General features: G+C 37.8%; 1 protein-coding gene across 2 annotated transcripts in view; it reads left to right on the top strand.

Annotated features, from left to right (window-relative positions):
• cd276 (CD276 molecule) overlaps positions 1–13,032 on the top strand; it is a 108,709-nt gene that overhangs the window by 18,781 nt on the left and 76,896 nt on the right. For both annotated transcript variants that reach the window (XM_065282948.1, XM_065282947.2), the window contains exons 3-4: positions 7,635–7,982; positions 11,891–12,190. In XM_065282948.1, coding sequence (XP_065139020.1) covers positions 7,635–7,982; positions 11,891–12,190 — 648 coding nt within the window. The remainder of the gene's footprint in view (positions 1–7,634; positions 7,983–11,890; positions 12,191–13,032) is intronic.

The raw sequence follows: 13,032 nt of genomic DNA, 5'->3' as shown, positions 1-13,032 counted from the left end.
CCATCTGGTAGCGGTTAGCCGTGTGTTCCAATGCAATACTTACAATCTAATCAATTTTAACTCAGAAATATATCACAAATGCATTAATGTGAACGTGAAATGAGTTTTGAATGCCTTTTCTTTCCCATCCTAAACGAAATGCACGAAAGACTCTGATAGCTTCTTACTCTGTATAAAGGAGATCTTTTAATACGACTTTATAACAGTGGCGGCCGGTGACTTCTTTTTTCGAGGGCGCTCGATGCGAAGTTCATCACAATATGTATGTAGCCCGTCGTGTGTGTGGTTCATCATTTCAAAATATGTGTTCTGTGCATTGAGAGATCCTGTGTGCATCACGTGTCTTGTCAAAATAAGTGCCTGCTACAGATGCGTCTAAAGGGTTTATGATCAAGGAAACGCTCGCGTTTGCCAGATACTCGCATAATCTCAAACGTAATCAGAGTTTACTGTTAAGGGAGTGTCTTGCGTGTATTTTGAAAACGTGAGTGTCTCTATTATCATAAACGGTTTTGACGTGTGTGCAACAGGCACTTATTTTGACAAAACACGTGATGCACATGGTTTACATGACGCAACAAAAACATATTTTAATAATGCAAGCAACACACGACACTCCAAACACTTATTTTGAATTAGCACCCCTCGGATGAGCAGTCACGAGCCGCCACTGGTTAGTTACAACCTTACCATGTGCTACAATATGATACGATGGATAACATAGTAATTGTGGTCTATTTAAGGGCAACTGTTTAAAAAAAAGAGAGATGGAAAATGGTGTTGAGTTGTGCTGTCAAATAGAGGGAGTGTGAAGAACATCATTAAGTGTGTTTGATACAGCCCAGTCTGTCACATACAGTACAGATCCGCTTTGAGACAAACAAAGAGACACTCACTGATGTGAAGCTATATATTAAACTGAATATTGTTTGAGTTAAATATATTTGAATAATATCCTTAGATGTCTAGACTGTATTTAAAGTTAATTTGTTTTTTAAAGACTAGGCGTCACGAGTCAGAGTATGTTTACTCATTTATCATGGGAGTGCATACTGGAACCAGTTTTATTTAGACCCATGTCAAACATTACAAATCTATTTAATATTAAAATAGTTGCTTCTAGTCTGCAACAAGATTACAAGGACAGCAAATGGCAACTTTATCTTAATCTTAATGTGTCTCCTTTGGAGTTTTGATGTAATCTATTGCAAACTGTCCTCCATAAAAAGTCAAATTGTTTATATAAACAAATGATCTGGACTATGTCAACCTTAACTCTTTTCCCGCCAGCGTTTTTTATAAAAGTTGCCAGGACTTTTCATGATTTTCACAAAAAGTCAATGCCTTCCAAAAAATGTTCTTCTTTAAATATATAAACAAACAATATATCAAATGAAGGAACAGACCCTTTGCTTAAAAAAAACCAATTCATCCTACCATGATTAGTTATCTACTTAAAGCAACACTATGTAGTTTTTTTTACCTTTAAATAATGTCTCTAAAATTATTTCAGTGATAGAACAACTTTTAACTGGACAAATTGTACTGTTGCTGCAACCTGAGCAGCCTCCTAGCTGCTACAAGCACAATCTGAAAGTGGCGGTGGAGGGTAGGAAACACAGCCCCGCCCCTCCCCCTGCCTGCAGAAGAGTGTCTGATACCAGGCACTGTTGCGCTTTTCAACCACATGGGGGAGCTGTAAGTCATTTTTACATGGAAACTACATAGTGTTGCTTTAAGTGTTGCAAATCAATTTATTTAAGCTACATTTAAACAAAAGTTTTTTTTATTTTATTTTACTTTACTAATCTTTTTTGTTTAAATGTAGCTTAAATAAATTGATTGCAACAACTTACCTTAAAAAAATTTGTAAATTGAATGAATCATTTTTTCAGTGTATTTACAGCTGGTCTATTCGCACTGGATTAGTATTACCTAGGTAGGTAATTTCTCTGGACCTTTTTACAGAAGGTAAAAGTTGCCGTAATCTTTACTGAAATTGTCCATAATGATGACTGACATGGATCATTGGACAGGACTAAAATCACTGAGAAGCTCTGATAAAAATTGCTTTACCCCACCTCCTCATGTAAAACTAATCCCATCCGAATAGTACTTTAGATGAATTAATAAATACCTATCTTTATTCAATGCATGCACTTAATTTTTGTACAGTGCGTTGTGAATGTGTTAGTATTTAGCCTAGCCCCATTCATTCCTTAGGATCCAAACAGGGATTGCAGTGCTGCAAACGAGGTGCTTTTCCACCATACAATACATTTCTCATTTTTTATCCACTTAAAAATGCCACTTTTTGTTTTGTGCCACCATACTTTCTCATGTAACTACTCGTAACAGTCTTTAAATAGAAAAAACATGAAAGTGTTTGGTGACTTCTAAATTCATCCCTGTTTGGATCCTAAGGAATGAATGGGGCTAGGCTAAATGCTAACACATTCATGATGTGCTGTACAAAGATTAAGTGCTCGCATTGATAAAATATAGGTATGTATTAGTGCTGCACAATTAATCGCATCGCAATCGCAATCGTGATGTCAGCCTGTGCAATTATATGACAGCAAAATGTTGCAATTATATTAAATAAATAAATGTGTGGACATGTTAACACAAACTTTCTGATAACAGTTTGACGATTTTCCTTGCCATTTAAAAAAAGAAAGAAAAGAACAAAAAAGGCATTGCACGTGTGGCATGCACGTGTGTGGCGTGCGTCGTCACTTGTGTGTGCGCAGCGCGGAAATACCAGAGCGGAGATGGATGCAGGGGAGATTGACAGTGATCTGGTCGCAAAAAAAAAAACTCTACGTCTGTTGTATGGCGGTATTTTGTATTTAGGATTATTGACACTGAGCAGTTGCTACATCACGTGGCATTACGAAAACATTTCTAGTTTTACAAATACACATTTAAGCATTATCACTAAACTGTGTGTGGATTTTCCTTAAAACCCATCAAGTTGACTCATGATACCATTTAATTATAATCGCAACCGCACATCGCAATATTAGCATCAATAACCGCAATGGGAAAAATTACCCAAATCGTGCAGCCCTAGTATGTATTTATTTATCTACGTTGAGGTTAGACCAAAGTAAAATATTGAAAAACGGTGGTGTTTTCCTTTAAATTTTGGCAGAAAATATTAGTTGTCACTTTTATTGTATGTAAAACAGTGGCTAGGCAATTATTCAACATTTCTTCTTTTGTGTTTAGCAATGTAAAAAGCCATAGGGGGGTTTCTTTAATTATGGGTTATTTAAATACATTGACAGAATTTTCATTTTTTAGGTGAATCTTTTCCTTTAAATCTCTAGAGGGATGAAAGAGCAGCCTCTGAGGAATCAAACTTTATTCTGGGGATCGACTTCCCCAGGAGGTCTTTCTTCTGAGCGAGGTCTTCGACAGTTTAAATGCTCTCGATTGCCAGCGTTGATCTCTCTCTCTCTCTCTCTCTCTCTCTCTTTATCTCTGCACCGCTTCACCTTGGTAGCTCTGTGTTACATTTTTATTCAGTAGCTGGTCTATTGAAAGGTCTGTGATCTTCAGGACTGGCATGTCGAGTGCACAAGGGTAACGCTGACTCTCCTGAGTAATGATTTGGGTTCAGTGAGGCAGCTGGCTGAGGGGAAAACGTTCTGCTCTGCTGAGGGGATTTAAATGTGTGACGTGTCTCTATCCACGCTTGTGTTAAAGGCTAGCATGCAAGAAATGCCATCAAAAGAACGAATGAAGTGAGAGAGGGGGAGAGGGAGGGAGAGAGCGAACTCGAGATGAGGGTGACGCTGGATGGGCATGAAGAGCAATTTAGTAAGACACAGTCAAGTCTTTCTCTAAGCAACAAAATGCTCGCTGAGTGCCGGGGGAGTGCGTGGTAGAGGAAATGACAAAAAGAAAACAGAACATGTAAATAAACATCATAGAGACGTCTGCCAGCATTTAGAAGGATCTTAATGACTTGATTTGATTCTGGTGGCACAGGTACTTGTGCTCCTATTTTCCTCATGCATATATTTCTCCCTCTCAGCATCTCAGATGTTACCCAGCACCATTAACACAAAGTGGTGGATGTAAATTTAAATTAGTCCACCTTATTTCCCTGTCTGTCTCTACCTAACATTCAAGCATAACCTAATGTCTGTCTCTCTCTCTCTTTTTTCTCTCTCTTTCCGATATCGTCCTCCCTGTTCCTGCTAAAAGCGTTTTTCCTAGATCAATCATCTCTGGTATTTAGAATGTTCCAGCACCCTTACATAATTCCTAATCCTGGCATTCACCACAGACATGGGGCAGATTCACATTTAAAGTGTTTGAATGAGGATTTGGAGCTCTTTTCAATGGTCTTTCAGTCCTTTAGTTAGCAGCTATTGAACCAGACATTCAATGTATTCAGCTGCTATTTCTGCATATTTTAATCTTTTAATTGTTTTCATACATCTGTGTCAGCTGAAGGAAATATAGAAAGAAAACTATTTTAGAGTTTTAGGAAGCAGTTTATTTACATTGTCAACTAAGGCTTAGGAACACTGTAAATAATGTTTTTTTTTATTCAAGAAAACCATACAGTGAATGTGTTGTATTGATAACATCTATATGAACTGGTATTCTGTTCAAATTTTTTTATTTTATATGACTGAATTAACCATTATTCTGTCAATAAAAGGTCAGAAATGGCCCCAAGCTGTCACTGGGGAATTACTTGCCTTGAGATGCAGAATTTGTTTACTATTAACTAGGGGTGTCACGATTCTCCAAATCCTCGATTCGATTACATTTTCAATTCTAAGGTCACGATTCGATTCGATTCTCAATTTTTACTTTCTTTTTGAAAGATAAATAAATGCTATGCCATTATTATTTATTATTATTATTATAGTTTCACATTATCATGCACATTGCGTGCTTTTCCTCGCATGGGGGTTTGTGGGCTTGACTTTACGCGAGAGAGCTTGTAGAGAAGATTCCTTCTTGCACGCACATGGACTTAATGCGTGCATCTTGGACTCCTAGCATCTGAAATAAATCCAGCGCGTCATAAGCAGCTGCGCTTCTCTTTGTCTCACGTGTCATCTGTCCGAAGTCTAAACATAAACTAAAGTGGTAATCCTTACGTATTTGTTCAGTTTTATGCGTTTCATGCGAGCTGAGGCAAACTATCCCTTTTGTTTCAAATAAAACCTGTTGCACAAAAATCATTTCTCACTCTTGCGTAACTTACGTGCAGAGAGCTGCGCTCTGTCCAAAGTCAGATCACTAGGTAGTAAATAACCCTGTTTATGATATGAATTTCAAGGAGTCTTAGAAATACATCCCTCGTGTTTAAAATATAAATTGCGTTCTGCTGGACCGATGTTTTTAAAGGCACCTCTGAGAGTTTTTTTTCCCCTGCTTGGCAAGCCAACCGGACGTGACATGGGGGCATGGCAGCATCGACGATCCCATTTTTTACTTCGAAGTTCGAGGTTGTGACTTAATTTCGATCGATTTTGATTTAAAATGCAGCTCAAAGTTAGATGGTGCACATTCTGACTAATTTTGCCACCATGATTCACATATGTATCATAATTTACCACAGTGTTAAATGGAAAAAAATAACTCACTAGCTTTGGTTGATAATGGTTTATTATTGTCAAATTCATATCTCTTTGCCCTTTCTAGATAACAAAATATTAACCAATCAGTATCCAGAATTGTATCTACAATATTCATTTTATGATAATATATATAAGATAGGAAATTTCCTAATTTTACACACACACACGCACACACACACACACACACACATACACACATTCTGGTTTCCATGTTTTGTGGCGACATTCCATAGACGTAATGCATTTTATACTGTACACACTGTATATTCTATTCCCCTTACCTGCCCCATTCCCTAACCCCAACCATCACAGAAAACTTTCTTATACCTTAGATTTGCAAGAAACATCATTCTGTTAGATTTATAAGCTTGTTTCCTCATGGGGACCTCAAAATGTCCCCACAAGGTCACAAATTTACTGGTATTCCTACAGTATCAACGTGATAATTACCAGGTACACGCACGCACACACACACACACACACACACACACACACACACACACACACACACACACACACACACACACACACACACACACACACACACACACACACACACACACACACACACACGCACTCACGCACACAGTTTGATGTGTGCTGTCTCCTGTGTGTACACAGATTGAGGTTGATTTGAGCATCATTAATGATTGGACAGACGCATTCCTGAGTTCAAGTTTCCATGACGTCAGCTCCCCTCACGCTGCCATACCACCGCCTCTCTTTCTGGCTCTGACAGAGAACTAGCAGCCACCTCAAATGTGCTTTTACAAAAGTATGATAAGATGATGTAATGCACGGAGAGCATTTTTAGGGTTTTTGTATCCATGTTAATTGTATAGTTGTCGATTTATGATACAGTATGTCCGATTTTTGTACAGTCTTCGCCAAGCTGTGTTTGTTTTACACAGGAGGGCTTTCAGTGTCTTTCCTTGACTCTGTGATTTGTTTGGCCTTTGACTTTTTGATGACTGTAGGGCCAAAAATGTGGCAGTGTGAGTACAGATGGTCATTTTTACGAGTCTCTTTTCTTGCTCTCTGTGCCTGTGATGCACCAATCAGGTATCAGATACACATGAAGGAAAAATCTGGATAGTAAAAAATACATTCAACATTAAATTATATATTATCACTATTTGTAAGGCAATGCTAATTGGCGTTATCAAAACATTGCTGCTTGTTTGAGTTTTACAGCAACTTAAGTTTTACTATAGCTCGACTGGTAGAGCATTTCTGCCACAAATAACATGGATTTGATGGTTAGTGAATGCTTGAACTACTAAAATGTAAAGCGTTATTACACGGCTCAAAACTAATAACACAAGGTAACTCATTTTGACAGCTACAGTTTAATATTACATATAAATATGTCTTTTAATAAAATATATGTCATTATATTTACAAATGATTACATTTTGTTTGTGACATTTGGACATCTTGCCTTAAAGCCGAAAGTAAACAGTTTTATTTCAAATCAATATTTAATGTTTCTTACCTTACTTATGAGGTAAATAGCTGTGTAAATAGTCATGTAATAGCTTCGTGTCAGGTCCTGATCACACTCTCAGGGCCTTTTACTGCAATAACAACCGGGTACCTATGCATTATCCCTTACTTAATAGACAATAGAATGTCTTGGATTAATTGGAGGTGGGCTATCTGTTTGTTAACAGTGTTAGGTGAACCTTTTTGCTAGTGACACAGAAATTAGATACAAATAGATAGAGAAATAAACTTGTTAACTTTGCTTACATGATGGAATATCATACATCTCACAAGCTCATAATGTAATCAAATTCAAGTTTATTTTGGCTAGAAGTGGATTACTCTTGGCCAGACTACATTGTGTCTAGATGGTAAAATTACGTCTGTTGCTTGCTGGGATCACTATGCTCCAGTTCTCTCAACATGATTTAGTTGGGCAGGCCAAGAAACTGGGTACCAACCCCAGGATCAAAAGATTTAATTCCCCATAAATGAACCTTAATACAAGATATTTTTCTTTCTGTCTTTTCTCTGCAGCTCTGAATGTCATCGTCCCAGAATCCCCCGTGGTGGCTCTGTATGGGATGGACACAGTTCTCAACTGCTCTTTCTCAGGGGTAACAAAGTTTAACCTGTCTGACCTGACTGTGTTCTGGCAGCTATCAGACACAAAGCGCAACGTACACAGTTTTTCGCAGAGCCGGGATCAGCTAACCGACCAAGATGAGAGATTCGCTAATCGCACGAGCCTTTACCCAGATCAGCTGACGGCGGGAAACGTGTCGCTCCTGCTGAAGAAGGTGCGTGTTGTGGATGAGGGTAGCTACACCTGTTTTGTGAGGGTGCAGGCGTACAGCAGCGCTTCCCTGCTTATGCAAGTAGCAGGTAAGACGAACATTAACATACATTATTTAAGGGATAATTGAAGACGGGGTGTTGAATTATTCAAAAACAATGCACACTCAAGGTGGTAATGCGGTACAACGCTGTGCATTATTTTCAAATAATTTAAAGGACCGGAGTCAATTATTCTGCTTATACACCAAGTACCATTAGTGTTATTTTAAGAAATTTGACAGGTTTGACTAGTTATTGGACATTTCTCAACCGAAATGTCAGAACCAGTCAAAATAGAGCAATAAAACAGGCCCGTGTTATAAGAGAGATACACTCACCTAAAGGATTATTAGAAACACCTGTTCAATTTCTCATTAATGCAATTATCTAATCAACCAATCACATGGCAGTTGCTTTAATCCATTTAGGGGTGTGGTCCTGGTCAATACAATTTCCTGAACTCCAAACTGAATGTCAGAATGGGAAAGAAAGGTGATTTAAGCAATTTTGAGCGTGGCATGGTTGTTGGTGCCAGACGGCCGGTCTGAGTATTTCACAATCTGCTCAGTTACAGGGATTTTCACGCACAACCATTTCTAGGGTTTACAAAGAATTGTGTGAAAAGGAGTGAAATAACCACTCGTTACAACCGAGGTATGCAGCAAAGCATTTGTGAAGCCACAACACGCACAACCTTGAGGCAGATGGGCTACAACAGCAGAAGACCCCACCGGGTACCACTCATCTCCACGACAAATAGGAAAAAGAGGCTACAACCTGCACAAGCTCACCAAAATTGGAAAGTCGAAGACTGGAAAAATGTTGCCTGGTCTGATGAGTCTCGATTTCTGTTAAGACATTCAGATGTTAGAGTCAGAATTTGGCGTAAACAGAATGAGAACATGGATCCATCATGCCTTCTTACAACTGTGCAGGCTGGTGGTGGTGGTGGTGGTGTAATGGTGTGGGGATGTTTTCTTGGTACACTTTAGGCCATTTAGTGCCAATTGGGCATTGTTTAAATGCCACAGTCTACCTGAGCATTGTTTCTGACCGTGTCCATCCCACAAATCTCCATCAACTGCAAGATGCTATCCTATCAAGATGCTATCCTACCTTGTTGAATCAATTCCACGTAGAATTGAGGCAGTTCTGAAGGCGAAAGTGGGTCAAACACAGTATTAGTATGGTGTTCCTAATAATCCTTTAGGTGAGTGTATATGACTGTTGTACACTTTCCAAAACAAAGTAAATGTAGATGCCCTATAAATATTGAATGTTGGCAATTTTTTAAGCAAAAATCATTGCATTTGGAAGTAAACTAAACCTGCATTCTGGTTTAAAAACAGAAATGCAGCAGAAAACCCACCATTAAAAGTATCATTAAAGTGGTTTAAATGACTATAACAAGTGAAATTATTTGTGGTAATCGACATCATGCCACAAAAGCTGTGCCTGCAGATAGCACTAAACTTGTATTAAACCTGCAGTGCGTTCCTTTAATCTTGTCTTCAAAATCGATTGCTTCTCTATTCGAAATATCTACGATATTGTAGTTGTTAAATCTTTGAATATATGAATACTAATATATTAATCCTAGCAGCGCTCTATTCTTGTATGTGATCTTTATTATGCACTTTATATGTATAGTACTTTATAATAATGTCTGTTATTACGGACATCATTTATGGATATTGCAGGCATCATGTATGATTGATATCTATGCACATCTCAAATATTGGTCATAAAATGCTTAGTGCTTTTGCAAAGGCCTAATAATGACCATGATCATTTATATGCGATTCTCACAATGACCCTGATCAATATACAGTTGTATTGATTGTTAGTATTTCATGTGACTGATGGTATGCTTCAGTCCCTGGAGAGAGTGCTCAAGTGTGGCTGGCTATATGTGTTATTATTTTTATGGCCGAGTGCACTCAGACTTACTAGGGTGGATCATTATTTATGATCTATGGATGCCATTTGCCCATTTTCCAGTCTCTCTTTCTCACTCATTCTCTCTCTCTCTCTCTTCCTCTCGCTTTTCCTTTCTCAATACGTTGAATTAAGTAATATTAATGTTCAGTATTGTTCCAGTTTTGTAATTTAATGAAGATTAGAATAACAATCACATTATTTTCAGTGTTAAAGATTTGAGCATTGTTTAAAACTTTCCCAGAATAGATGGCAAATGGGTGATTCTCTCGAAATCCAGAATTAGGTGTCCAGCATCAGATTTTTTTACATTTTTGCACATATAAGATAAAGGTCTGAACTTACTATAACCATTATTTTTAGAGGGTTTAAAAAATATTTCCTATGGAATTATTTACTTTTTTAGATTATCATTATCAAAAATGATCATTACCGCAACATGATATTAAATTAAATATATGCATTTACAAACTTATGTTTCGGTTATAAGAACTAAAAAGTTGTCGAGGTACTATGACAAACAAAATTTCAACTTTTATCTAAAGGGAAAAATAAGAACTGCTTACCTGGCAGTCACAGTCAATTATGTCCCTTCCAACTAATATATTTTTTTTAAATGTAAGTTCCTTGAGAGCTTAAACAATGATTGAAAATTGTTGTGGAGGATGAGAAAATTGGTCTTGGACACATTTCTATTGCTTACCATTGTCTCTACATTTACCAATGATCACCAAATACCACATGTTTCTTTACTGTAAATGTTTATACGTAGTATAACATGCACTGACGCTTTTTATTTTTTAGATTTTTAATTATAAATATTTCCATGTCAAAGAACCCAAATTCAGTCATGGACAAGTTGCGGTAATTAAAATTTTCCCCTTATTTATGGAAAAAACAACAAATTTGATTTGTACAGTATGATGTCATTTGAAATGATGTGCAAAATAGTAAATGAAGAGATGTTTGTAACTGTATGCTTCTTATTTTGATACTCTTACTTTGCATTCATTTTTTCAATCAAAATGTTTCATGACACCTCATAAGTCTAATTTCGCGAGAATCACCCAAATGTGTTGTCCTTATCTTAAAAATCAGATCTCTTCTACCTCATAGATCTCAAGGGGTTAAAATCATACAAGTGGCATAATTTGGACATATGCTTATTAAAATTTTTGTATAAAAAAGTTAGTTCACTCATTGCTTCAACCCTATTAATTGAAAAAAAAAAACATTTATTAATTATTTTAAACTCACATTTATAAATAGCTATTCTGTTGCACCTTTGGTCGAGATGCCAGGAATCAACACAGGGCCCCACAGAAATCTCTTTGTCTGTCAAATAGACAGCGCTAGAGGTCACAGCCTTGTTGGCATCACCACCTAGTTTTCATTGAAGCCCACAACCTCCTGATTGCATTTTTTCCCAACGCCCCACCTTTTTCCAACGCCCCACCTTTTTGTTTGCCGAAATATGATTGGCTCTGGGAATAAGGCCAGCTCTACTTTTTCCGTTTGGTTGCTCAAGGGACAGTGGAGCAATGATTTCTTCATCTGGCACCGTGGTAACCCCCAACAAAAACACTTTATGGCTGCCCAATTTCTCAGAAGCCCCAGCTGCTGCCACCACCCCCCAGCTGTGGTACTGGCACCCCGTTGAGGGTGAGATGGTTCCCTCCTGAGGAAGTGGGCGTAGATGAGTGTGTCAGCAGATGATTTCCGTGTGATGTTGAGCCATGTGTGTTTTATGCTAAGCTTCTAGAATGTAATTAACAATTTAATGGGAATCATGTCATGCTGGTCCCAAGGTGGCACACAGTGGTTGGTCGCTAAGCTAAATGCTAAGCACAGTCACTCAGCTTTTCACTCTTTTCTCCATCACTGTATAACTTCCCTGAAGTTCAATACGTTTGCTAAACTTATGCTGTTGTCAGTGTCACCCAATCCATTCTTTCGCCTGTTATACCAATACTTACCACAAGGAGTGCTAAAAATTAATCTCTGTATCCATTTGGCAGCTCCATTCTCCAAACCGCTGGTCACCTGGGACACAGAGTCCCACCTAAAGCCTGGTGAAGTGGTGGACCTCACCTGTGTGGCGTATGGAGGATATCCACAGGCTGATGTGCTGTGGCAAGACGGAGCTGGACGCAACTTGACGACGGACAACATTACCACCTCTCAAGTAGCCAATGAGGAGGGGCTTTTCAGTGTTAAGAGTGTTCTGACGGTCATTTTGGAGCCCAACAGCACATACAGTTGCCGACTGATCAATCCACTGTTAGGGGACGAAGGACAGGCATCTGTTACAATCACAGGTGGGTGGATAAACTGTACTATTTGATGAACAAAAAACATTCAATTTAAAGGTGACATAGAATGATTGAATGGAGTATTTATCCTTATTCTGTGATGTGAGTTTGTTTGGGTCTGTAATGCCTTAGAAGCTTCCTAAAAACCTCTCTCAGATAGCTCTATTAGGGTGGGGGATTTTAAACAAGTGGTTTTGGACCTATTTGGCTCCCCCTATTGGCTTAACTTGCAATTTCATTACTGATTGGCTGACTTTGCTGGTACTCAAAAAATGTAGCCAATTATTTTAAAGTGGAGGGGCAGTTAGATGCCTGTGATGTCATAAGCATCAGTTTTTCAGATTGGGCCGTTTTCTGGCTGACATTTCTAAAAGAGGAATTTCTATGAGACTGAGATGTTTAGCATGTCTAGCACTTTTTGTATGTTTGTGAATGTGGGTAGACTACCATTATTCAACAAAGACAAGGTAAAAATGGTTTTTCATTCTCTGTCCCCTTTAATGAATTGTAGCTCTAATAAGCAATTACGCATATTTATTTTTATAAAGGGTGTATTAGCAATTACAAGAGTAAAAATTGCAGTAAAAAAAATGTGTTAATAAGTGATACCAAGATACAAAAAAGCACATCAAATTTTTCTAATGTGTATATCAAGTAGTGATACTAAGAATAACAATATTTAAAAAAAAATGCATATCAAATGTACTATCCTAACTAACCCAAATTGCACAAGTTATATTAACTAGTGATGTATTTATGGAAAAATCAGAAAAAAATTGTAAAAAAATGGCACTAGGGCAAAACCCTTTAAAGGGGACATTTCACAAGACTTTTTAAGATGTCAAATA

This window comes from Paramisgurnus dabryanus, chromosome 9, assembly GCF_030506205.2.
Source record: "Paramisgurnus dabryanus chromosome 9, PD_genome_1.1, whole genome shotgun sequence".
Taxonomy (NCBI): domain Eukaryota; kingdom Metazoa; phylum Chordata; class Actinopteri; order Cypriniformes; family Cobitidae; genus Paramisgurnus; species Paramisgurnus dabryanus.
This window is presented reverse-complemented; position numbering and strand designations above follow the sequence as displayed.